This window comes from Halichoerus grypus, chromosome X (assembly GCF_964656455.1).
Source record: "Halichoerus grypus chromosome X, mHalGry1.hap1.1, whole genome shotgun sequence".
Classification (NCBI taxonomy): domain Eukaryota; kingdom Metazoa; phylum Chordata; class Mammalia; order Carnivora; family Phocidae; genus Halichoerus; species Halichoerus grypus.
This window is the reverse complement of record NC_135727.1, coordinates 47,337,179-47,361,347: the sequence shown is the minus strand read 5'-3', so window position 1 is coordinate 47,361,347 and position 24,169 is coordinate 47,337,179. Positions and strand designations below refer to the sequence as shown.

The 24,169-nt window shown below is 39.8% G+C and overlaps 1 protein-coding gene across 3 annotated transcripts; it reads left to right on the top strand.

Moving 5' to 3' along the window:
• Window positions 1-63: 63 nt before the first annotated feature.
• CSTF2 (cleavage stimulation factor subunit 2) lies at window positions 64-22,144 on the top strand. Of its 3 annotated transcripts, XM_036071221.2 has the most exons (16): window positions 64-194; window positions 1,291-1,369; window positions 1,703-1,872; window positions 2,585-2,721; window positions 3,197-3,316; window positions 3,431-3,568; window positions 4,860-4,983; window positions 9,639-9,701; window positions 12,081-12,140; window positions 12,321-12,407; window positions 12,786-12,927; window positions 13,719-13,894; window positions 14,474-14,781; window positions 18,040-18,150; window positions 19,092-19,217; window positions 21,934-22,144. In XM_036071221.2, the coding sequence occupies exons 1-15, from the start codon at window positions 137-139 to the stop codon at window positions 19,212-19,214; spliced, it is 1,896 nt and encodes a 631-aa protein (XP_035927114.2). In that variant the 5' UTR covers window positions 64-136; the 3' UTR covers window positions 19,215-19,217; window positions 21,934-22,144. The 3 variants fall into 3 exon arrangements, with proteins under 3 accessions (XP_035927114.2, XP_035927115.2, XP_035927116.2); XM_036071222.2 differs by lacking the exon at window positions 12,321-12,407; XM_036071223.2 differs by lacking the exons at window positions 12,081-12,140; window positions 12,321-12,407.
• Window positions 22,145-24,169: the final 2,025 nt, after the last annotated feature.

The window sequence follows — 24,169 nt, the reverse complement described above, 5'->3', positions numbered from 1 at the left end:
ACGCCAGGGGAGGGGCCATGTGTAGCCCCGCCTAGGTGCTTCCGGCTTACGCGCCGTGCAGAAGCGTGTTTAGCGCAGAGCTCACGCGCCGTACGGAAGTGTGCTCTGGCGCACCGGAAGCTGCCGGAAGAGAGCGATGGCGGGTTTGACTGTGAGAGACCCTGCGGTGGATCGTTCTCTGCGTTCGGTGTTCGGTGAGACGAATTCGTGGAGCCAAGCATCGGGGAGGGACAGAAAGAGACAGGGAGCAGCAAGGAATGCCCCCTGCACCTCTTGAATTGTTGCAGGAGCTGGTGATGGGTCGGGCTTGCAGCTCTACCTGCCTATCCTTTGGGGCGGCCAATCTAGTGGACTTGCGGGCAAAGTGATGCTCTCTTCCCCTGAGGTCTCAAAGCCTTTCCATGATGTGGCTGAGGAAGTTAAACTAGCGTTCAGTTTCTATGCGTTTCTCCTTTTATGAGCTTCAATTATTGTTTGGAATCGAGGGCGCATGGCAACTGTCCCGTACTACTTCTCACTCCCTATCCCAGAATACAGATTATATGCTGAGTGTATAGAACTATATGTCCACTTCCCGCCCTCTCAAAAGGACTTTCATCCTCTGCTTTTTACCGTAACATTTTAGTTCGATACTGGTAGCGGCCACCTGGAGTCTTAAAGTGGATTGTAAATGAATGAATGAACGAATGATTAAGATCTCGTCGAAGAAATTTTAAAGAGGATCAGGTCTATTCTGAGTAATCTTTTCAGATGAAATAAGTTTCTTTTAAGTACGTGTGGTGATTTTAAAGCACCTTTTGGAAAGAACATAACAAAACAGATTAGAATAATTTTTAAACATCCTCCACTACATTCATGGTTATTCTTGAGTGTGTGTGTATGTGTGGAAATACGGACATAATGTGCCAGTTTTTAAAATACCAAATACATTGGTATTTTTAGTAGTTATTGATAAGACTTGCAGATCTTCAGGTAAATACTAGTGCGAAGGTATTTATTTTCACCAAAGTTAAGGAAAATCATAACACCTGTCAGATAAGTCTGAGAACTGATATTTAGAAGTGCCGATACTTTTTATATTTTAGTCTTAGTGGTTTATTTGTTTTGTAATTAAAGTCAGCAGACAAGATTGAAATGTCTGAAATACCATGGAACTGGGATTGTAGGAACACTATTTTGAGGTAGTTGTTACATTTTCAATGATATAAGTCCTGATTCTGTTTACTTTCTCACAAGGGAAATAGGTTACAAACTCAAGAGTTTTAACATATTGTCTATTTTCTTTCATAGTGGGGAACATTCCATATGAGGCTACCGAAGAGCAATTAAAGGACATCTTTTCTGAGGTTGGACCTGTTGTTAGTTTCAGGTGAGATTCTCCTTTGACTACTTGGGGTTTTCTTTAAAATCACAAGTTTGGCCCTTAGTAATAATAGCAAGGTTTTTACTGGTGACTTTTCACATGCATCCTTCTATTTGTAACAGCTTTATTCAGGTATAATTCACATACCATACAACTGACATTTATTTTTACTAAAAGATACTTTTTTTTCATTTAAAAATGTTTAAAAAAATATTTCAGTGAAGCAGTCAGTTATAACGTTATTTGTCTTACAGTGGACCAAATTAGAACATGGCCATGTTAGCAGGAACACTATATGTGTGTAACATTTGTGCCTGATACTTGGTTCTGCTCTTCCAGGTTGGTATATGATAGGGAGACAGGAAAGCCAAAGGGTTATGGCTTCTGTGAATACCAAGACCAGGAGACAGCACTTAGTGCCATGCGAAACCTGAATGGGCGTGAGTTCAGCGGGAGAGCACTCCGAGTGGACAATGCTGCCAGTGAAAAGAACAAAGAAGAGCTGAAGAGTGAGTATGAACCTGATTTGTACGCAACATGAATTAGTAAAGATGTAACAATGAAGATTTTTCCATTTGTGATATGTTTTAGCACTCGCTGAAATGGTTAGCCTTGTAGCTTCTTGACCCACTTTAGGCGCCTGCATTAGGGAAGTGTATATCTTTGAGAAACAAGGTAAAGTTGACTTTAGAAGTCCTTCAGTTGTGAAGGAGTTGGTTGACAGTTGAAGATGAATTCAGGCTCACCAAGCCATTAGTTGCACTAACTATGTCATTAGTTTACCACTGCTGTAACGGTTTGTCAGATCTGTAATTGGTGGGATTACTAAGGCATTCTGGCTTTCACGAGGCAACAGATCAGGGATTCCATTTTGAAATTAGCATCTTTTTCTATTCTTTTGCTTTTAAAAATTAGCATCTTTATCTATTATTTCTCTTCTGAAATGACTTGTCAGAGGAAATCGATATGCCTCATCCCTAATTCAGGTTAACATTGTCCACCTATGTGATCCTAGTCCCAGCTTTCTTCTGAGAGCAGAAAATACACTCTTGTCACTTTCCTCTGCAGAAATAAGGACTTGCAAATCACTTACTTCTCAGTTCCAGAGAATTTAAAGTTACAACGGGTCCTGGAAAGGAAGCAGCCCTGGAAAGTAAATACTTGAAATGATTTAGCTCATAATTTTGCCTCCTTAACTTTTTGTACTTTCTTCCCGATCAGGCCTTGGCACTGGTGCCCCTGTCATTGAGTCACCTTATGGAGAGACCATCAGTCCTGAGGATGCCCCTGAGTCCATTAGCAAAGCAGTTGCCAGTCTTCCACCAGAGCAGATGTTTGAGCTGATGAAACAAATGAAGGTGGGAGGAGGCATTAGGTTAAGAACAAATCAAATCACATCAAATTTTCGAGGAGTTAATTGATCGAGTGAATGGAAATAATTCCCTGAGCTCAAATATAAGGTGTGCCTGTTGACCACCACTTCTTGCACCTTCGATATGCCGTATGTGCACAGCATATTTTACATTTCGTACAAAGAGCTTTCCATTTTTTGTACACAGACACAACTATACAATCTGGCTTTTTGTGGCCCATAGATATCAGATGTAGATATTCAAATGTGGCTTTTCTCCTAAATGGTGGTATTATGGTATTTGAAATGCCTCTTCCTTCTCTTGCCTGACATGACCAAAATTTTGTGTGCTATGCCAAAACCGATGATAGCTTAAAAAGCTTCTTGAATATTATATTTCTCAGATGGGAATGGCTCTAAATCGCTATTAATTTCTAAGTACTAAGTATTGAACCTGATGATGAATCTATTTATCTTCTCAGCTCTGTGTCCAGAATAGTCCCCAGGAAGCACGGAACATGTTGCTTCAGAACCCTCAGCTGGCTTATGCTTTGCTACAAGCACAGGTAGTGATGAGAATTGTGGATCCAGAGATTGCCCTGGTGAGTGCTTCTTATTCTTTTATGGAAACGCCACGGTAAACCTTGAGTGGGGTAGGAACTGCCTGATTGCTTTGTTAAACAGACAGCTCATAGATTTGTCTTTTCGTTTTTTAGAAAATTCTGCATCGCCAGACAAATATCCCAACGCTGATTGCAGGCAACCCTCAGCCAGTCCACAGTGCTGGGCCTGGCTCAGGATCCACTGTGTCAATGAACCAGCAGAATCCTCAGGCCCCTCAGGCCCAGTCTTTGGTAGGGCTTTATCTCCTAACGTTTCTTTTACGTGTTTTGAATGCCATTTTCATGTTAAGAAGATAATACTGAGAGAAGAACAGTCAGGAGCTGAAGATGATAATTTCAATTCCCGGACATAAAAGCAATTTTCAGTTTGCCGAGTACATGGCATCTGTGCCAAGTTTGTGAAACAAAGAGATCCTTCCTGTGTGTCCTTTTATATAGGCTAATTTGATATTTATGTGCATGTGTGGTACTATGGTTGGCACTTTGTTATTCTACATCCATTTTCTCATTTAGTACTTAGACTCTAATTGAATGAGGTTGGCACTCTTACTATCTCTTTACCAGTGGTAAAAAGTAAAGCTTGCTTGCCAGGAATGACACAAAACTGAAGCCATAAGAAATCAGTACATTTGAAAACTGAAAAATTTCTGTATAGAGAAAAAGAAATAAACTGCAAAGACAAATGACAAATTGGGAAAAACTGTTTGCCACACACATGACGGACAACAGGCTGATTAAGAGTTCTTAGTCATGTTCAAGAATGTTTATTGCCACATTTTAATAGTGAAACATCGAAACATCCTAAATGTAAATCAGTGGAAGAATGGGGAAAATGTTGTATATTTATCCAGTGAAATACTCTATAACAGTTAAATAAATTGCACAGGTCACCATGAATGACTTTCAAAAACCTAATTCCATGTAGTAGTAAAGATGAACTAGGATACATGGTATTAACACAGATAACTCAAAAGTTACAAAAGTGAAAATAAGTGACTGTGGAAGCCTTCCCAAAATATGGGATGTATGTGTTTGCACATATCCCAAAACCATGTTGAATGAGTTGCAAATATGTCTAGTACATAATGATTTACATATAATTTCAAAACGTCCGTAAAAATTCTTAAGTGCTTGTCTTAAGAAGGGGACACAGGATGCAATTGGGGAAGACCATAAGGCAGATTTCAAATATATATAATATATTTATTTCCTAAACTGTATATTTATTTTATTTTCTATGCAATTTATATATCTGGAATTTTTCATAAGAAAAGTGTTCAACCTCAAAATAAGGTAAACATAAACAGAAAGAACAGTAATCTACCATTTTTTACCATTCAGATTGGGAGAGGTAAAGAACTTGAAGTGAACCGTAGGTGCCACGTATGGCCTCACAACACAGATCAGACTTGTCAGTCTCTGCTTTTAGAATATGGTCCATCTTAATTGTGTTCTATATAACCAGGCTCATCATGTGTATTGTCCAGAGGCATATACATACTCTGTTTTTTCTTTTGGTTAGGGTGGAATGCATGTCAATGGTGCACCTCCTCTGATGCAAGCTTCTATGCAGACTGGAGTTCCAGCTCCAGGGCAGATACCAGCAGCTGTAACAGGACCTGGTCCTGGTTCCTTAGCTCCTGGAGGTATGTTTCAGTTACAGTCTTCACCATTTTGGTATTTTGCTAAAGTTTTGTTGTAGCAAATGTTCTAATGTCGCCAAATTATTATGTGGTAATGAGACCTTTATATAAAATTAATACACAGCTAGGAAGCATATATCTTAGGTGGAGGAAATAGTTGATCTCTTATATACAGAGAGCAGGGAAAAGGACCACAAAATGGAAAAGTATGGTAACACTTCCAAATTAACAAGGGGGAAATGGAATGAATGGAAACTAGCCAACAAAGCCAGCAAATAGAGGGAAAAGAAAACGACATTGTGGAAGTAAGTAATAATAAACATAGAGTAAGGAGGAAGGAATAAAATCTCATACAGTCATTATTCTGCTAAATGTAAATGGACTGAATTTTCCCACTAAAAGCCAGAGACTTAGATTAGGTTAAAAGGCACATTAAAAAAAAAAAGACAGACACAAAATACAGAGTCACATTTGTTATTATATTTAACAGATATGAAATTGCATTTCACTAAATATAATCAGACCAAACAACAAAAGGAAAAAAGAATTTTTAAAACTGTATATTTTGGGGCACCTGGGTGGCTCAGTTGGTTAAGCAACTGCCTTCGGCTCAGGTCATGATCCTGGAATCCCGGGATAGAGTCCCGCATTGGGCTCCCTGGTCAGCAGGGAGTCTTCTTCTCCCTCTGACCCTCATGCTCTATCTCATTCTCTCTCTCAAATAAATAAATAAAATTTAAAAAAAAACTGTATATTTTGATTGAAAGTGTGTATATAGAAATTATTACTGAGTATTGCTATTATGCTTGTAGCTTTTTATCATTCAACAATCATAACTAAAAAAGTTATGAGTGAAATAGTGGTTCCCTATATGAAACTCCTATATGAACACATGACATATATCCATATTTAAAGTTTTTTATGCAACATATTTGCCTCTTGTTAATTTATCTAATCTGGGTTAGATTGACTACAACACTACTCATAGAGCATAATTGAATCTAAATTGTTCTGTTTTGTAGAGAAACTGGTCTACAGAGCAAGTTGACAAGGAATAGAGGAAGGGATTTTATTTTATTTTTTTTTAAAGATTTTATTTATTTATTTGACAGATAATGAGAGCAGGAACACAAGCAGAGGGAGTGGGAGAGGGAGAAGCAGGCTTCCCACCAAGCAGGGAGCCCGATGTGGGGCTCGATCCCAGGACCCTGGGATCATGGCCTGAGCTGACGGCAGATGCTTGACAACTGAGCCACCCAGGCGCCCCTAGAGGAAGGGATTTTAAAAGAAATTTCAGCAAACTCATGATTTTCATTTATCTATAGGGTAAATATCTTTCAGTGAAAGAAACGGATTCTGTATTTTATACATTTTTGAGTCATGGGTGCCTAACTTACCTTAAAATATCACAAGTTGAAATGTGGCCCTACTACACATGACAAGTATGCAACCCATGACATAGGCAGCTCATAACATGAGCTGAAAAACACCCAAAGTCGTCTGTATCCTGTTCAGTGACAGAAGTGCCCTGATCATGCACTTGAATGTGACAGGAGTGTCAAATTGCTGTAAAAGTTTCTAAGTGTCTGCTCTCCATTTCTGTACTTAACTTGTCCTGAATTGTTAACATACAGTGTGTGGATCAGCGTTGTCTGTGGACCACACTTTGAGTACCTTTGTACTAATAGACAAATAAGTAAAGATATTGAGGAATAAAGTAGTGGAACCAATAAGCACGATTTATTATGGGAGATTTATGTCTTTTGACTGAAGAATACACTTTTGCCCCCAAATGACCATGGAACAGTTAAAAAAAAAACAAACAAACACATACTTGGCCATAAAATAAAAACAAGTTTAAAAAGTAGAGATTTTACAGGCCACATTCTCTTATTATAAGCCAATAAAATTAGAAGTAATTTTATTATAATAAAATTTACAGTAATACGTTACTGAAAATAACCTTTACTTGGAAAAATAAGGAACATACACTAGGTAATCCTTGAATTAAAGAGAAAATAAAAAGGAGATTTATAAATTACCCAAAAGATAACAAAAAGTGTACCTTATACAAAAAAGTATGGGAAATAGTGAAGGCAGTACTTAAAATGAATATCTTCAAATGCCTGTGTTATTAAAGAATAAAGGATCTCTACTAGTTTTAAAGAATTAAGAAAATAATTTTTTAAAGAAAGAAGAGACCAAAAAGAGGAAATTAATAAATACAGAAGTTGAAAGTAAATGGGAAAGGAACTTAAATTACTGAATTTTCAAGTGGTATTTTTTGTGAGTTTGTAGCATTTCTATTTCTGAAGTTATTAAAAGATCACTCAGATTTTTGAAATACCCTGTACAAAACTCCATTGACAGTTGGTGAGAAGGGGAAACAACCTAGTAGAAAAGGAGGCAAAGAAAATGAGTAGGCACTTAATAGAAGAGCAAATCCAAATGGCAACAAAAACAAATGCATTTGTAGTCATGGGATTGCAAATTAAATTACAATATTTCACTTTACTTAAACCCATCAGACTAACCAAAGTCTCAAAGAGAGATGACACTATTGGTGGGAAAAGTGGGATCATAAATTGCCAGTGGAAATGTGAAGTGTTTCAGCCTTTTAAGAAAGTAGTCTCACATTTAAAAATCATGTACACTTTGACCCACCAATTCCACTTCTGGGAAGCTAGCCCCATACAAATAAAAGTGCCATCATGTGATAGTGTATAATATGAGAAATTATGCCCATAAGTCCTTCTGCCACTGCTTTCCTCAGATTCTAAATCTTTGTATTGTTTTAGTGAATGGTCTGAATAAATCAGAGAGTGGTTTGTGGTTAGAAGAGACCTTTGAAATTATGTAGATCTGTGGTTCTCAAACTCTAATGTACAGTAGAATCACCTGATTAGCTTATTAAAGCGCAGATGCTGGTCCCCACCGCCAGACTTTCTAATTCAGCAAGTCAGAGGTAGGGCCCTGGAATTTGCAGTTCTAACAATTCTTTGGTGATACTGACACTTCTGGTCTGAGCAGCACATTCTGAGAACCACTGGTTTAGACCAACTCATTCACTTTACAGATGAGTAAGCATGGGCAAATGTTAACTTTATCGAATCACTTGTTCAAAATCAGTTACTTAGTAGTAGGGGTGGGGCTAGCACAGGTTCTTAATCCGTGGCTCTTTGGTGCCTGGTGTATTAAATGGAATAAGAGAATATGATGTGGGGGCACTTGGGTGGCTCAGTTGGTTTAGCGTGTGCCTTCAGCTCAGGTCATGATTTCAGGGTCCTGGGATTGAGCCCCATGAGCCCTGCATGGGGCTCCCTGCTCAGCAGGGAGTTTGCCTCTCTCTCTCTCTCCCTCTGCCTCTCCCTACCATTCGTGCACGCTCACTCTCTCTGAAATAAATAAAATCTTAAAAAAAGAAAGAATATGATGTGTACTTGATCTTTTAGTTAAGTATTAATGAAGTGCAAACAGTTCAGCTTGTCTTTTCTCCCTACTTACAGCATATATATTTCCTTTGAGGAAAAGAGAATTATTGCTATGTAGAAAGGACGAGACAAGGACTTGTGGTACATAATTATTCTTTGTATAGCAGTCCTCCTATCCCAACTGGTTAGGGTAGAGCAGTGGTTCTCAACCCTATTAGACCCTGTGGCCTCTTTTTATTTTGTAGTGACTTTTTACTATCCTGAAATGAAATGCACAGATGTAACCTACTGAACATAAGTTCCCAAAAAAATATAATGCCCTAACTATAATATAAAGAAGTTAAAAGGAACTTAACCTATAGTAAAGAATATTTTTGATATGCACGTGTTCAGGCACAACTACACAAGAAACCAAAAGGTAACAGTCAGATGCTTGCACCTATCCCATCAGTGTAAAAGCTACAGATGCAGACAAATACAGGTATGATGTTTTGGCAACTCAAATACCAGAGGGACTGTTGACATTAGTGTTGTGATTTTCTCAAATGGTGCAAACTTTTGGTAAAGTTCTTAACAAAACAAAATGCAGTACCTGGAATTGACTCAGTAATTGTATTTCTGGAAAATTCAATATATATGTGTACAGCTGTAAATAGGGCAAAGAGCTTTTTTGTTTACAAATATGGCAGACTTAGGTTCTAAGTTCAGATGACTGTAAACAGATTTTCATTTGTGTTAACGTTCACCAAGACATTTGAAAATTTTGCAAGACAAGATAATTCTGGATTTTGGAGGACTATCTCAGACATTGCAAGGCATCTAGTATCCCTGTTGGCTTCTCATTAAATGCCAGCCATGCCCCATAAATCTTTTCACAACTAAAATCCACAAATTTACAAAATACCCTGGGAACAGTATTGCCTCCTCTGAGAGGAGTTTTGTGGGCAAGTGCCATCATTCTCCTATATCACAGAACTTCCTCCAAGGTTTTAGTAACCAGTGAGATTAAGTATTCTCATTTAACTCATTTTTCTGTCACTGAAGCCTAGAGTTTACTAGCAAACTTTATCTTCTGTATAACTGCATTGTTTAGTGATAATTATGATCTTTCTTTGTAGTTTTCTGCCTGGGAGGCAGAAGAAGGGAATTTGTTAACTCAGCCACTGTCCTAATTTTTTTCTACACAGTCCTAATTTGTGTTTTTCTTTCCTTCCCTTTATCTTCTAGGAGGAATGCAAGCCCAGGTTGGAATGCCAGGAAGTGGACCAGTGTCCATTGAACGGGGACAAGGTAAATAAATATTAATATCTGATTAATGTGGACTGGACTCGGAAATGTTGTATTTATCTGCACTGTCTTAATATGGCATTCACTAACCACATGTGGTTCTTTGAATATTAAATTAACTGAAATTAGGTAGAACTTAAAATTCAGTTTCTCATCACACTAGCAACATTGCAAGTGTTCGACGGCCACATGTGGTTATGGCACCACATACTGGATATGGCAGATATAGAATATTTCCCTCATTGCACAATATTCTGTTGGGGACAGCACTAGTCTAGACTTTCCATCTAGTGACTCAGAGCCCAGCTCTACAAGAATCAAAGCAGATGGATCCTTTGTTTCTATTTAATTTATATCACCTTTTCATAATAGCCTAATGACACTGCTGACATGTTCTCTCTCACCCTTGTGGCTATCTGTTGACTGAGTAAGGAGCTTTAATAATGAGCATGTAACATGTAGAAGCCTAAATCTAAACCACAGAGAAAACTGGGAGGGGATCAGAGGTCTGTGAAGCCTACTTGGTAAGGGTATGTTGTACTGTGGCAGTAACACTGGATACCATAGCAAGAGCCACTCCAGAATCTCCAAATTATTTCCCTCTGTTGCTGGAGTTTGAAGAAACAGAAAATGCAGTGGTTTGGTTGAAAGCAACGTTAGGAGGAGAGAGAGTGAGAAAACAGAAGCAACTAACAGTAAAACTGAGGGCATACTATAGGCCAGGCACTTTAATTTTCATAGACAACTGTGTGAGTTAGGGGGCAGCACCTCAGTATTCAGATAAAGAGATGGAAGCTCAGAGTTTTAAGTTACTTATTCAAGGGCACATGGTAAGTAAATACTGCTGAGTAACGTGGACAGGACTTGGGGCACTCATCTCTTCCAGCTAGTAAGTGGCAGAGCAAGATTCTGAAGTCTCTGACTAAAATCTTCCTCTTTCTGAAAATCCACACCACCTCTATTAACTTCCAGAAACACTCTTCAGTGTCTTCCATCCTTATTCATGTTGTCATCGTGATGAGAAAGAACTGCTTTGGGCAGCACAGAGAAACTTAAGTTACTTCTTAGCATATGGCCTATAAGTGAAACCCATTTTTTAAAAGCAAAATATTAAGGTAGAGCCTGTGTACTATATTCCTCGTCTACGGTTTGTCCATTAGGGTTGGTTGCTGAAGTGACAGAACGGATCATCTGGTCAGATGGTCGACAGTGGGACAAGCTCTTGACCAAATGCCTCATCTAAGCAGCCTGTGCTTTTGTGCTGTTGTGCCCCCACGCCCTTGACCACTCTCAGTAGATGGTGTGTGCATCCACAGTATTTCTGCACTAGGGAGAAGGCATTGGGGTTCCAGTCATATTTTTCTTCTTCCCAAGCCATCAATCAATCAAACTTCAGCCGTTTAATATATATTTCCACAAGACCTCTTTTTTCCCGCTATAGTTCTCTTCATCTCTCTGGGTCAAAAGTTAGCAAAGGGAAATGACTTGAGTTCTGAAGGTATATGAGGTGTGTCTTCTCGAAGAGATAAAATGAGATGAGTTTCTTTTATAGTTTTTGTTCAGTACCCAGCAGAGGAAGCAAGAATCTTTCCACTTGTACCCAGTTTTCTTTCTTTTCCTGGAAGCCATACTTCTTATGCACCTTTGTAATGGTAAAAGGAGACAGTGAGATTAGTTTAAGAAGACACTTCTTGCCTTCTGCCACCTCTGTGTAGTGTTGGTGCCCTTGTCATCTCATTAGTCTTTGTCTGCTGTTGTCATGGTGTTTGGTTATCACCGGGGACTCGTAGCAGCGGAGTATTTTTTGAGGAGTGATATTCTCTTTCTTTGTCTAAAGGTCATTCACTGCATTTCCCGCAAAGATTTTTGTGCTTTAAAATACGGCAAAAAATCGTACAGTCCACTTCTGTTATGGGCCTCTTCAGAAAAATCTTGCCTTCCAGATTCAGTACAATCTCTTTCATGTTTTGCTTATGAAACTATGTTTATGTTCTTTGCCTAACTAGAGGTTTAGAACCATACTTTTTATGTTTTGTTTCCTTTCTTGTAATGGTATAAGGAGATTTAGGTGGACTCATAGTAGCAGAGGTGAAAATGGAGAGTGGCTGAATAAAATCAGGGGCCCACCGGTTTCACCTTAGGAGGCAATCTCATTACAGCAGAAGAGTTTCAGATCCCAAAGAAGCTACTTATAGGAAGATTTTGTAGCCTGGGGCAGGCTCCTGAACTCTTGGCTTTTTAATTTACATGTGTAAATCTCCACCGTCTGTATGTGTATGATTCTGTGTGTGTGTGCGTGTGTGTGTGCGTGCGTGCGTGCGCGTGCGTGCAAGCTATTTTAAGTGTCTGCTCTTTCTCCTTTTGAACTTACTGCTCACCTAGGAACCCTACAGCACTCGCCCGTGGGACCCGCCGGGCCTGCATCAATTGAGCGAGTTCAAGGTACCCATTGTATCTGCGGGTTTCCTTTTGCTTGTGGTGTTCAGGGTGGGACGTTGAGAGGACAAGGGCTGCTTGGCAGTCATCCTCACGTTCGGAACCCAAAAGGGTAGTGTTTTGGGCTTTTGTTTTTACATTTTTTCCTGTTGGGGCCACAAGCCTAAGATTGACCTCTTCACACAGGGCAGAGAACATGGATGATATGGGCATCTGTCCGAGGCTGTACTCCCTCCCTACTGGTGTCAGGAGGCTTGGATGGAATAGCAGTCTGTAAGGAGACAGCAGGTTCTTGCAGAGCCATGGCAGTGTTCACATATGCCAAGACCCTACCTCTCTTTTGTGACTCTGGTCCTTGAACTAAGATTGATTATAAGGAAAACCAGGAGCATAAGTTTCTTCAGGTTGCAGTGCTAGTCCTTGGCAGGTTGCTCCCCACTTTGCTCTTTATATAATTCCATCCATACCTCTGACATGGCACAGATGCTGCCTACACCCTGCTTCTGTTCTTGAGCTGCAAGAGGAGTCTGCCGTGGTGAGGTTTCACCCGCTCTCAGGTGTCTGAATTATGTTGTCAGTGGTATATAGAGTCATTTCTTGTTTCCTTCTGTGTCCTTCACAACAGTAACTCCCTGTTTGTTTCCCTGTCAGTGCCGATGCAGGACCCCAGAGCCGCTATGCAGCGTGGGCCCTTGCCTGCCACCGTCCCAACTCCTCGAGGTCTATTGGGAGACGCTCCAAATGACCCGCGTGGAGGCACTTTACTTTCTGTAACTGGAGAGGTAGAGCCTAGGTAAGCGCTAACATAGAAGGAAAAGACTGCGGGGATCCGAACTTTCCCTTGGTCTGAGAACACTGTCGTTCTGTACCTGTTTGCCTACTTCAGCAGATAAATAAATATTCATGGCCGCTGTCCGAGACTAAGGATGCACTTCTCCTTGGACAGAACTATATCTGTTGAGTATGTCATTTTGAATGAACCATGGCTACCCGAGTCTTTAGAAATTGGAAATTCTAGCACATACCCAAACGGGAAAAACTTCTGTTGCTTCTCGGTAGTAGCAATAATGATAAGATGATGATGATTGATATGAATGGGGATTATGCCTCTGACTCTGCTGTGAGTACTTTACTTCGATCATCTCATTAAATCCACACAACAGCCCTGTGAGATTGGTACTAATACAGTCCTATTTTACAGATGAAGAAACCGAGGCATAGAGAAGTTAAGTAAATGTGCCCAAGATCACACAGCTAATAAGGGATAAAGCCTAGATTTGAACCCATAGAGTAATCCACGTTCTTAAGCACTGTACTACATACTCGTTCTATACAATGGATATCCATTACCTCCTCCTTAATTATGAGTGCCGTAAGCAAATATGAAATTCTAGAATACGTGCGTTTATATCTCCATAGCTTTTTTTTTTTTCCTTTTTGGACCTGTTTGGTGTTTATTCTCTTAGCATTTATAGACTGATGTTTGCATCAGTTCTTTGATTTTTTTACTTACTGATCTTCTGGTTGACTCTTTTTTTGTTGTTTTGTTCTGTTTTAAAATGTAACATTTTTCTCCATCTCTAGAGGTTACCTGGGACCACCTCATCAGGGTCCACCCATGCACCATGTCCCGGGCCATGACAGCCGTGGCCCACCCCCACATGAGTTGAGGGGAGGGCCATTAGCTGAGCCCAGACCTCTAATGGCGGAGCCAAGAGGACCCATGCTAGATCAGAGGGGTCCACCCTTGGATGGCAGAGGTAAGGGGAGACCACGTCACAAGGCCGACTGGTAGTTGTGGGCTGATAATAAACTCAACTGTCTTAGGTTCTAATCTGGGATAAAGAAGGCTGGGGCAGTGGGATTGGCAAACATATTTAAGATTTATCTGCAGACCTGTAAAACTGGGAAGGAGAAAATGGTCTCGTGTACAGTTGACCGTTGAATAACACGTTTGAACTGCGCAGGTCCACTTACACATAGATTTTTTTTATATAAATATAGTGCAGTACTGTAAGTGTATTTTCTTTTTCTTAACGATTTTCTTAATAACATTCTCTTTTCTCTAGCTTACTTTATTGTAAGAATGCAGAACAATACATATAGCATACAAAACAGGTGTCCATCAACTGTTTATGTTTTTGGTAAGGCTTCCAGTCAGCAGTAGGCTACTAGTAGTTAAGTTTTGGGGGAGTGCTCCAATCCTCACCTTGTTCAAGGGTCCCCTGTAGCTGGGGGGAGATGTGATTGGAGGAATAGATTTCTTTCTTTGATTATTGTTTCTTTTTGCAGTAAAGATGAGTAGCTACACAATGGTTTTCTTACAACTTACTTTACAGGCGGAAGAGATCCCCGAGGCATAGATGCACGAGGGATGGAGGCACGAGCCATGGAGGCTAGAGGATTAGATGCCAGAGGATTGGAGGCCCGTGCGATGGAAGCCCGTGCGATGGAGGCCCGCGCGATGGAGGCCCGCGCGATGGAGGCCCGTGCAATGGAGGCCCGTGCAATGGAAGTCAGAGGGATAGAGGCCAGAAGTATGGATACAAGGGGCCCGGTCCCTGGCCCTAGAGGCCCTATGCCTAGTGGAATCCAGGGTCCCAGTCCAATTAACATGGGGGCAGTTGGCCCCCAGGGATCCAGACAGGTATGTGCGATACTCACTTCTTGCTTCTACATGAAATCGTGATCTATTCCGGAATTGACCGTTGAGCCTGACTATGACTGCTTTCTGATTTGGGCTATTTCTCAGCTTGTTAGAACAGGAAGATTAGAAAACTCCCTTCTTCTAGTTTCTCTGTCCCTTAAGGTGGTTATTTTCTGGCCACCAGGATTGTAGCAACCTTGTCCCACAGTTTAAGGAGTTCTTCCATTCAGAGCAGAGCCCCTGCAGATTTAGGAGACAGAGTGTGTATCACTAGAATCTAGGCATGGATAATTTGAAAAACTTCCCCCACGCGATTCTAACGTACAACCGTAAGAACTGCATTAGAGCATGTGAAGAGCTATTAGCAGTCATTTCGATAATCTTAGGTTTGCAGAAACCTATTTTAGTTTACTTTCATCACGTAGCCTAAGTGAACAGTGGAATATGAAAGGCAGGTTTTACTAACGTTCACCTTAAAACCTATGGAACTGAATTCTTATCTCTTCTTTCTCCTTATTTGGCTCTCTCTAGCTAAGTGTATATGGCGATCTCTGATCGTCTATGTGTTGTCATCTCCTCCTTCTCCACACACAATTGGTTGTGGGGAGATGGTATGTGTGTCTGTTCCCTGAATTTGTATGTGCTAGCACCTTCGTCTCCCTCTTGCCCTTCCTTCCTCTATGTACTTCTTCTCTCTTCTCTCTTCCATATGTTTATGTGTCTTGCTCCCCTGTGTGTGTATGTGTGTGTGAGACAGAGAGAGAGAGGGAGGGAGAGTGTCACTGGAATGGAACATGTCAGTCATCCAATTCTCTCATTTTATAGGTGTGGAAACTGAGATCCAAGAATTCAGGTGGCTTATCCAAATTCACACAGCTAAAAAGTGACAGAGCAAGGAGTAGAACCCCCTGTTTTTTTCAGTGTACCACTCAATCCTGTTATCTGCACATCATGTATGTGTATGTGTATGTCTACCTTCCCCTCTTTAATAGGAAATACGAATATGTTGTTTTCTGGTACGTGTAAAAGAAAACTGTTCTCCTTTTTTCAAATTGTGCTTTTTAAAAATGTGTCTGTGGGCCTTGATGTTTATTCTGCCCTCTAGGATCAGTAGCCTTATAATAGAAATGGTTTTTATTCATTTATTCAGTCATTCAGCAGATATTTATTGAGCACCTACTGTGTACCAGAGAGAGCTCTAGGTACTGAGGATATAGCAGTGTGAACAAAACAAAGTCCCTGCTCCCGTGGAGCTTGCATTCTAGCTGGGGAGACTGACAACAAATAACTACATGATGTCGTTATATAATTCTGTCAGTAGTTTTGTGGAGAAAGACATTGAAAATAATGTTTGGAAGACCATTTCTGGATAATGTGTTGCTGTTTTGTCTCTGCTAGTGCTTGAACTCATTACTCTGTAATATTAGATTTATATAGTTTTCATTAGTAGATTGTATAAACCCTATTGGATCTGAGTGGAAAAAAATAAAAATTTTATCTTCAAACCTTTTTTATATTGTTTAAATTAATATGTTTACTCATATATAAGAGAGATAGTGAGACCCTTGCTTCCTCCCCTGTATCCGTCTCCCCTGTGACCCCCAACCCCTATAGATCATTGCTTTTATTCAATTTTGGATGTATCTTTCTAACAAAGAAGAAGATATTAGGAAGAAATGCATCTGTATTTCCTTTCTTTCACTGTTCTGTGCTTTGTTTTTTTTTTAACTTTACAGTATATCCCTAATTCATAATTTTAAATCAGATTTTAAAATTAACTCCAGTTCACCTAGTTGGAAATTTGTTAGTTAAAAGGCTTATTATTAGTAGGGTGATTATATGACTTATCCAAACAGGGACATGTTTGGAGTGAGAGTGCTGTTAAATAGTTACTCTGGGGCAAAAGCATAAACTGGGACTTAGGCAGACCTTGGACGTGTGGTCACCTATATTGTGACTTGTCTGCCTAGAACATGTTGGCACTCCTGGAAACTTTAAATGGCCATTATTGAATGGTTAGCTCATGATAATAATACCTCAAATTAGTATTAACTGTGAAGCTTCCAAAATGTTGTTCTCCTAGATGTTTCAGATCTGTAACGTAACATTAAGGTTCAGACCGGTCTCTGGATTCAGTATTGATAAAGAACAGAAAGTGATAATGAAGTGTGTTATGCTTCCTTCCCTTCTTAAACAAGATAATAAAAAATGATTTTAACCATTTTTGATTACTCAAGGTCATTATTGCATGTGCCTCTTATTGTATATGCTATAATAGAAAGTACAGTTATCTCCTGTTTGGTTTCTGGTCTCCTTCATCATCAGGCTGTCGCCTGGCTCTTCACATTGCTGTCATGGTATCTGCTCCTAACAGTGTATCCACATTTCTTTTTGTGCTTTGCTGCTTCTGATCTACTGAGGAAGCAGGTAACTAAGTTTGTTCACAGTTTGTGTTTCATAAGAGTACCTAAACTCTGGGTGAATGCCTGAGTGTGAACATAACAACATAGGGACCTTTAACAGTTATTCTTGGTGCTCTGAGGCCTTTTCTTTGGGTTCTGGTGGTCTTCCCAAAGATCGAACTCGCTGAAGATCTTAAATAAGTGTGATATAACTGCATTTTGTTCTTTTAACTTGAGTCAGTCCTATTTCTTGGTCTGTATCTAGCAGAAAGCATCTGCTGCATATTCTCTCTGGAAAGTTATAAAAAGCAAATGTTGGGCTAATAGCAGTCTTTTTCCCAGAGGCCTTCCCATCTCCTTTCTGCCTCTGCCATAATGATCGTCTCTGCCTTACTTGTGGGATAGGGTCCTTTGGGGCGAACTGCCTATGTCTTATTGAACTAGAGGTAGGCGGTATTCTCTGTGAATGAAGCTTCCCCAGTGGACCAGCATACATTATCTCTAGAATCTGCTGGCTTTCATTTCTGTTTCCACTGAGCACTAGTTTCTAGGATGTTCTGTTTTCTCTGTGCTTATGCGGCTGGATTTTGCTTGATTTGATGGTACTGTGTGATATTTGTTGATGATGCTAGAGCTGCCGTAAGCAAATGTGTCTAACTCGCTAGTTGATCTCTTGCTAAACCCTGCCTCCTGCCATTGCTAACAGTAGGAAATGATCTTCAGAGTCATTAATTTGCTTTTTTTTTTTACTCATATCCATAATGAGATCATATCTTTCACATTGCTGTTACTGGATTCTGAATACTATATGAGAAGTTCTGAAAACTCTCCTCCTCCTCTCTCTTTGTGCACATAGGTCCCAGTCATGCAGGGAGCAGGCATGCAAGGAGCGAGCATTCAGGGTGGAGGTCAGCCTGGGGGCTTTAGTCCTGGCCAGAACCAAGTTACCCCACAGGATCATGAGAAGGTAAGCAATACTGTCTGTCTTCAGAGGCATACATCTTTTGGATTCCTCTTTTCAGTTACGATGTGGAGGTCCTGGGTCTTTAGAGTTCATTTGGAAGTGATGTTTACTCTTACAAGTTTTTATGATCTTGTTATCTGAATATCTGTGGGCCTGGTCTTAAAATTCTTAAATGGATGTATGTAAATGGCAGCTTATCTTACATTTCAGACTCATCGGCCAATAACAGTTTTTTGTGCTGATTGACCTGAAGCTCTAAGTCCCTTTTCTTCCCCTCCTCTTTCTGCTTTATCCCTAAAAATAATAGCAGATTCCCCATGAGTATATATGTTTCTATATTTGACCATCATGGGGAGCTCATGTCTGATGGAAAGACTAAAACTTGTGAAAAAGAGAGACTTTTAAAAGGGGATTAAAGGGGCGCCTGGGTGGCTCAGTCGGTTAAGTGGTTAAGCGTCTGCCTTCGGCTCAGGTCATGATCTCAGGGTCCTGCTGGGATTGAGCCCCACATCAGCTTCGGGCTCCCTGCTCAGTGAAGAGTCTGTTTCTCCCTCTGCCTCTGCCCCCCTCCCCCCACTCATGCTCTTGTGCATGCTCACGCTCTGTCTCTCTCTCTCAAATAAAGAAATAAAATAAAAAGTCTTTAAAACAGGATTACAAACTGAAGACTTCCCAAGGTCCACAGATAGCATGTTAGTCTGCAAGAACTTTGGGTTCACGCAGGTGTCTGTTTGATTTGAGTCTCCTAATCTTAGGTATGATTGTACTTGAGCTTTTCATTGTGCCTTTTCTCACCAGCCGGTTTTGGTTTGATTTGGTTTGGGGTGGGGTTTTTTTGCCTGCAGTATTCTATGTGTGAGGTATCCTTCCTTTTTGGACAGAAGCTGGTGGTGTTTTTTTAGCTGCCATCATTAAAGCTCATTCCCTTTCTTTTCTCTTCACAGGCTGCTTTGATCATGCAGGTTCTTCAGCTGACTGCAGACCAGATCGCCATGCTGCCTCCTGAGCAGAGGCAGAGTATCCTGATCTTAAAGGAACAAATACAGAAATCCACTGGAGCACCTTGAAAGGTGAGCAGACTTAACCTGCCTAAGTCAAACAAACTCCTTGTGCATTTGGGGTATTAGATACTTTCAGCCTTAACCAACAACATTCTCCTGATCTAAAGACTATCCGAGGCCCACACTCCTCGTGGCTAGACTCTTCACCCTTCATTAGGTCAGCCTCTGTCAGGGTAGGGAAAGGCAACAGGGTATCTGTTCAGTTGTTGAGTTGGTTGTAATCTTTGTTAACCTTTCTTTCCTAATGGCAAAAGTAACGTGATCACTTTTACAAAATGAATCAAATACAGAAATGGAGAAAAGTTGGGGTAAGAAGCTCTGCTTCCTTAACCTCCTTCCCCAGACAACCTCTAAGTATAGTTTGTTGTGTATCCTTCCAGGATCAGTTGTGTTATTTTACTCCAGCTGTCCCATCAAAATGGAGAAAATACAAAGCATTTCAATAAAACGTATAAATATTTTGGTTTCCAGTATTTATTTAATATTAACTATTTTGATGTTAAACTGTTAGAGCACATATTTCAGGGTAGTGACCGTCCGCCATCACCATCAGTCCCTTTACGTTTTAGAGGTTGCTGTACACTGCTGCCCTTTCTTTTTCTTCCTTATCTGTCAGATAAAACGGATCATAATCATGGAAGCATCTGATTCCATGTATTGGCATTTCTTTTAAAAACCATTTTGTCCAGCATCTTGTATTTCATAAATAATTGTTTTCTTGGGGCGCCTGGGTGGCTTAGTCAGTTAAGCATCTGCCTTCAGCTCAGATCTTGATCTCAGGGTCCTGGGATCGAGCCCTGCGTCGGGCTACTTGCTCAGTGGGGAGCCTGCTTCTCCCCCTGCTTGTGCACACGCTCTCAATTCTCGCTGTCAAATAAATAAATAAATAATCTTTAAAAAAAATAAATAATTGTTTTCTTTTTTCTTTAAAGATTCTTTTAGTTTTAAATAATCTCTGTACCCAGCTTGGGACTCAGACTTACAATGCTGAGATCAAGAGTCGTATGCTCTACCAACTGAGCCAGCCAAGCACCCCAATAATTCTGTTTTCTAAAAACAGCTTAAAATTCACATTGTCCCAGTGTCAGCTGGAATATCACATTTTGAACTTCTGCTTGTTACCTCATCTGTATTATAATCCCATTCATATATTATCATATAATAGTGAACTCATTTACACTACTTAGCAGTCTTTACCAAATATATTGTGTTTTAATCCATATTTGCAAAGTTATTAAAATATCTAAACTGGAAATATGCTTCATATCTGTATTTAGACTTTGTTTTCTTAATAATTTATTTTATTTATTTATTTGACGGGGGGCGGGGAGAGCACAAGCAGGTGGAGCTGCAGGCAGAGAAAGAGGGAGAAGCAGGCTCCCCGCTGAGCAGGGAGCCCGATGCGGGGCTCGATCCCAGGACCCTGGGAGCATGACCTGAGCTGAAGGCAGACGCTTAACTGACTGAGCCACCCAGGCATCCCTGTATTTAGACTTTAAATGACTGAACTATAATGAGAAGCTATCATAGATGGATAGCTAGCCAGACTTTTGGTATGACCACTACTTTACCTTTTTAGTCCAGATGCCCAAGGCCATTTTTTTTTTAGTAGAAATATAGACTGTTATATTCAGAGGAATAGATTAAAAACTGTTCCCCTCTTTTACTTTTTCTAATTTATTTATGTCAGAGAAGGTATTCCCTACAATATGGGGAAATTACTGTTTTTAGATAGTGGAGACAGAAATGTTTCTGAAAGTTCTTTCATTACGTATTCTAGCTTATAAGATATTTCAAAGCCTTGCACATACACCACAGGGCAAAGGTTTTTGTTTGTTTTACATTTTATTTTGAAATAATTATAAATTCACAGAAGGTTGGAAAAATAGTACAAAGAGCCTCTTGTACCCTTCCCCCAACTTCCCCTAGTGATAACATCTTGAGAAGCTGTTGTGCAATACCTTTTTGGTTTGTAGTACAAAACCAAGAAACTGACATTGGTACATTACTGTTAACTAGACTACAGACCTTATTCCATTTTCACCATTTTTTAAACCTACATTCAGTTTTCACCATTTTTTAAACCTACATTCATGTGAGTGAGATGTGCTGTGTGCATGTAGTTCTATACAGTTTTACGTGGGCAAGGTTTTAATGTGTATTTGCTGTTACCCGTGCAAGGTTTTAATGTGTATTTGCTGTTACCTGTGCATACTGTGGCGAAAATGGTGGCTCTCTGTCCATCCGGTACCTTGCTGGTTGTGATCCATTTCTGCTATCACTTGTGACAGGTCTCTCTACTATTACTGTTAGATCAGTGGTTCTCAACCAGAGGCAGTTTTGCTCCCTGTAGGACATTTGGAAATGTCTGGAGACATTTTTCATTGTCACAACTTTCGGGATATGGTATACTAGTGGTATTCAGTGGGTAGAGACCAGAGATGCTTCTAAACATCCTATAATCGTAGGATATCTCCCCCCCCCCGCCCCCCGCATAACAAAGAGTTATCTGTCTCCAAATGTCAGTAATGCTGAGGTTGAGAAACCCTGCTATAAGAGGTGATTACTTTGGGGATCCTGGAGGCAGACCCCTTAGGAATCTCTCCCTGGTGATTTGCTCTTTTGCATAGCCTCCCTCCCCCACTTTGAAATTTTTTCTCCTGATGTTTGGGAAAGAGAACTTTGTCTCCATTTCTAATGGCTTTCTCCCAACTTTTCCTTACAGGTTTTCAAAAATACCTGGCAACAAATCGGGAAATTAATTCCATAACTTTGTTGAAATGTTGCAAAAAGATGACTTCTGCATCCTAACCCTTGAATGACTCAAATTGGTGCCAGGTGGAGGATTCCCATCACCTTCTCTCAGAACAAAATCAGTTCATTCTGTTGTCTTAGTTTGTATATTTTCTGTGACTTGAAATAAACTTTGAACACAATTTTAGTATACTGCAAATTGATACACACGACCTTTTTGCTTTTAAAAGGCTGAACACCAAGGGTGAAACCTTAGATGTGTTTTCAACCCTTACCGCAGTATTGTACTTTAATGTTATATTGCCATAGTTCTGTTTTTCCTTTAAGTTAACCACTTATTCTTCTTGGTGGTATTTGAGAATTTCTCAGAAGCAATGTTTTCTGGAACTTAGTTTTTGCTTTGTTTGCTTCCAGCAGGAATAATAAGATTTGCCCTTTGAGAACTTGCTAGAACTTCTGAGTTTACTGGGAGAAAATAGCCCCTGCTTAGAGCTATTAAATGGTCAGAAGGCCAACAAAGCAAAGAGCCTAGCAGAGCAGTGTATTTAGTTTAGGAAAATCTAATGATCAAAATGCACTTTTTTTTTATCAATAGCAGGTTTATTCACATGCATATTTCAGAGCTAAGACAAAAATGTTATATTGGCACTGGTTCAAGTGTGTCAGCAACACAGGAGACTGTTAACATTTACCTGTCTGTTCTAAAACTCTTCAGTCTTGGTAGTCAACCTTAAAAGTTAAAGAAGCCACTAACGTTTCACATGTTCAAGATGAAGTAAAAACTAAATAGAAGTCAAAGGAACAAAATACATTTCATTCTGCCTTCTAGATAATCACTAACTTATAGCCTTCCCCCATAACCAAATTTATTTTGGGAAATTAAAACATAGAAAACCCTAAAACTTTTACATTCTTCTCATTTATTTTAAGAGGACCAAATGTAGATCACAAGCAGTCAGATTGCCCATTAGGCCTGCCCCTGCCTGCTTCCTTACAGATGGATGTGACAGTAATTAGTGCCACTTGCTCTGACCTATGGCTCCTCCTGCCTAGTATTCTCTCTCTCATAGTGGCATTAAGGAGGAACATGATTTCTCTCCCATCAGGCCAACCTCAAGAGGTTAAGAGATGCCTTAATAATTAGTAAAGTTCCACTGGAACTATTCTTTGAACCTATTTATATTCTCAGAATCCTACCCTCTGGGTGAGGATTATGGTCAAGTGAATTAAAAGCCTGCCATAGGCTTAGAGAATGTAATAGCATATTGCTTACATGTCAAGCAAAAGAATGCAATGATAATCAACTTTATGAGAGACATTGAAATTGAGGGATTTTCTATTCTGATATGTAAACGTTTACTACAACAAAAATTTCCTGAATAAGCTACTTCATATTACAACCTAGGAAGAAAAACGCTCAAAACAGCTGAGGAGCTTTCTGGGTCTCCTGCTCATCCCCAATTCAGGCTTGGATGTTGATTATACATAGGATTTATTATTATCATTACCTTTTCTGCCTACTTCCATGAATATTCTAGGCCTTAACATGTTGATTTTAGCAGTAGTCCTATCTCAAAGTATTGATATAGTTAGACATTGAAACCGAGAGTGAAGCCTTTCTCATTAGGAACTCATTATGTAAGTTTCAAGGAACACTAAGATTCCAGATCAAAATCAACGAAGATCAGATTATGTAGTCAGCAGTTGTCTAAGAGGAACCAAATCATCCAGGTTCCATTGTGCATTTTCCTAAAGCCTTATTAAATTTCATTTAGATTGTTGAAATCCAGGAAATCAGCAACAGCAGGGATATTGCAATCTGTTCCTATGGAAATATCCATTACTATTTTTTCTGATGTCCAATTAATAAATGAAACACAATTAGCTGCCGTGAGTTCATGACACCTTTGTTTTGTTCAGACTAGTTACTGAAAATGGATCTTACTAATCCTTCAAGTCATACAGATTTTTGGATAATTAGAAACAACCATCTGTTCATTTTTGGTCACTTAATGGTAGAGAAATAGGTGCTATAATGCTAATTTAGTAGAAACATTCTTACAAATTTAATCAGTTGACTTGTCTTTGGGCACAATGAAGTATGGGTTTTTTTTCCCCTCTCTTTTAAGGGCCCCCCCAGTCTTCTTCGCTTCTACTGATCACTGTGACTACTAACATCCCAGAGCCAGGTGGATGGGAGAAATAAA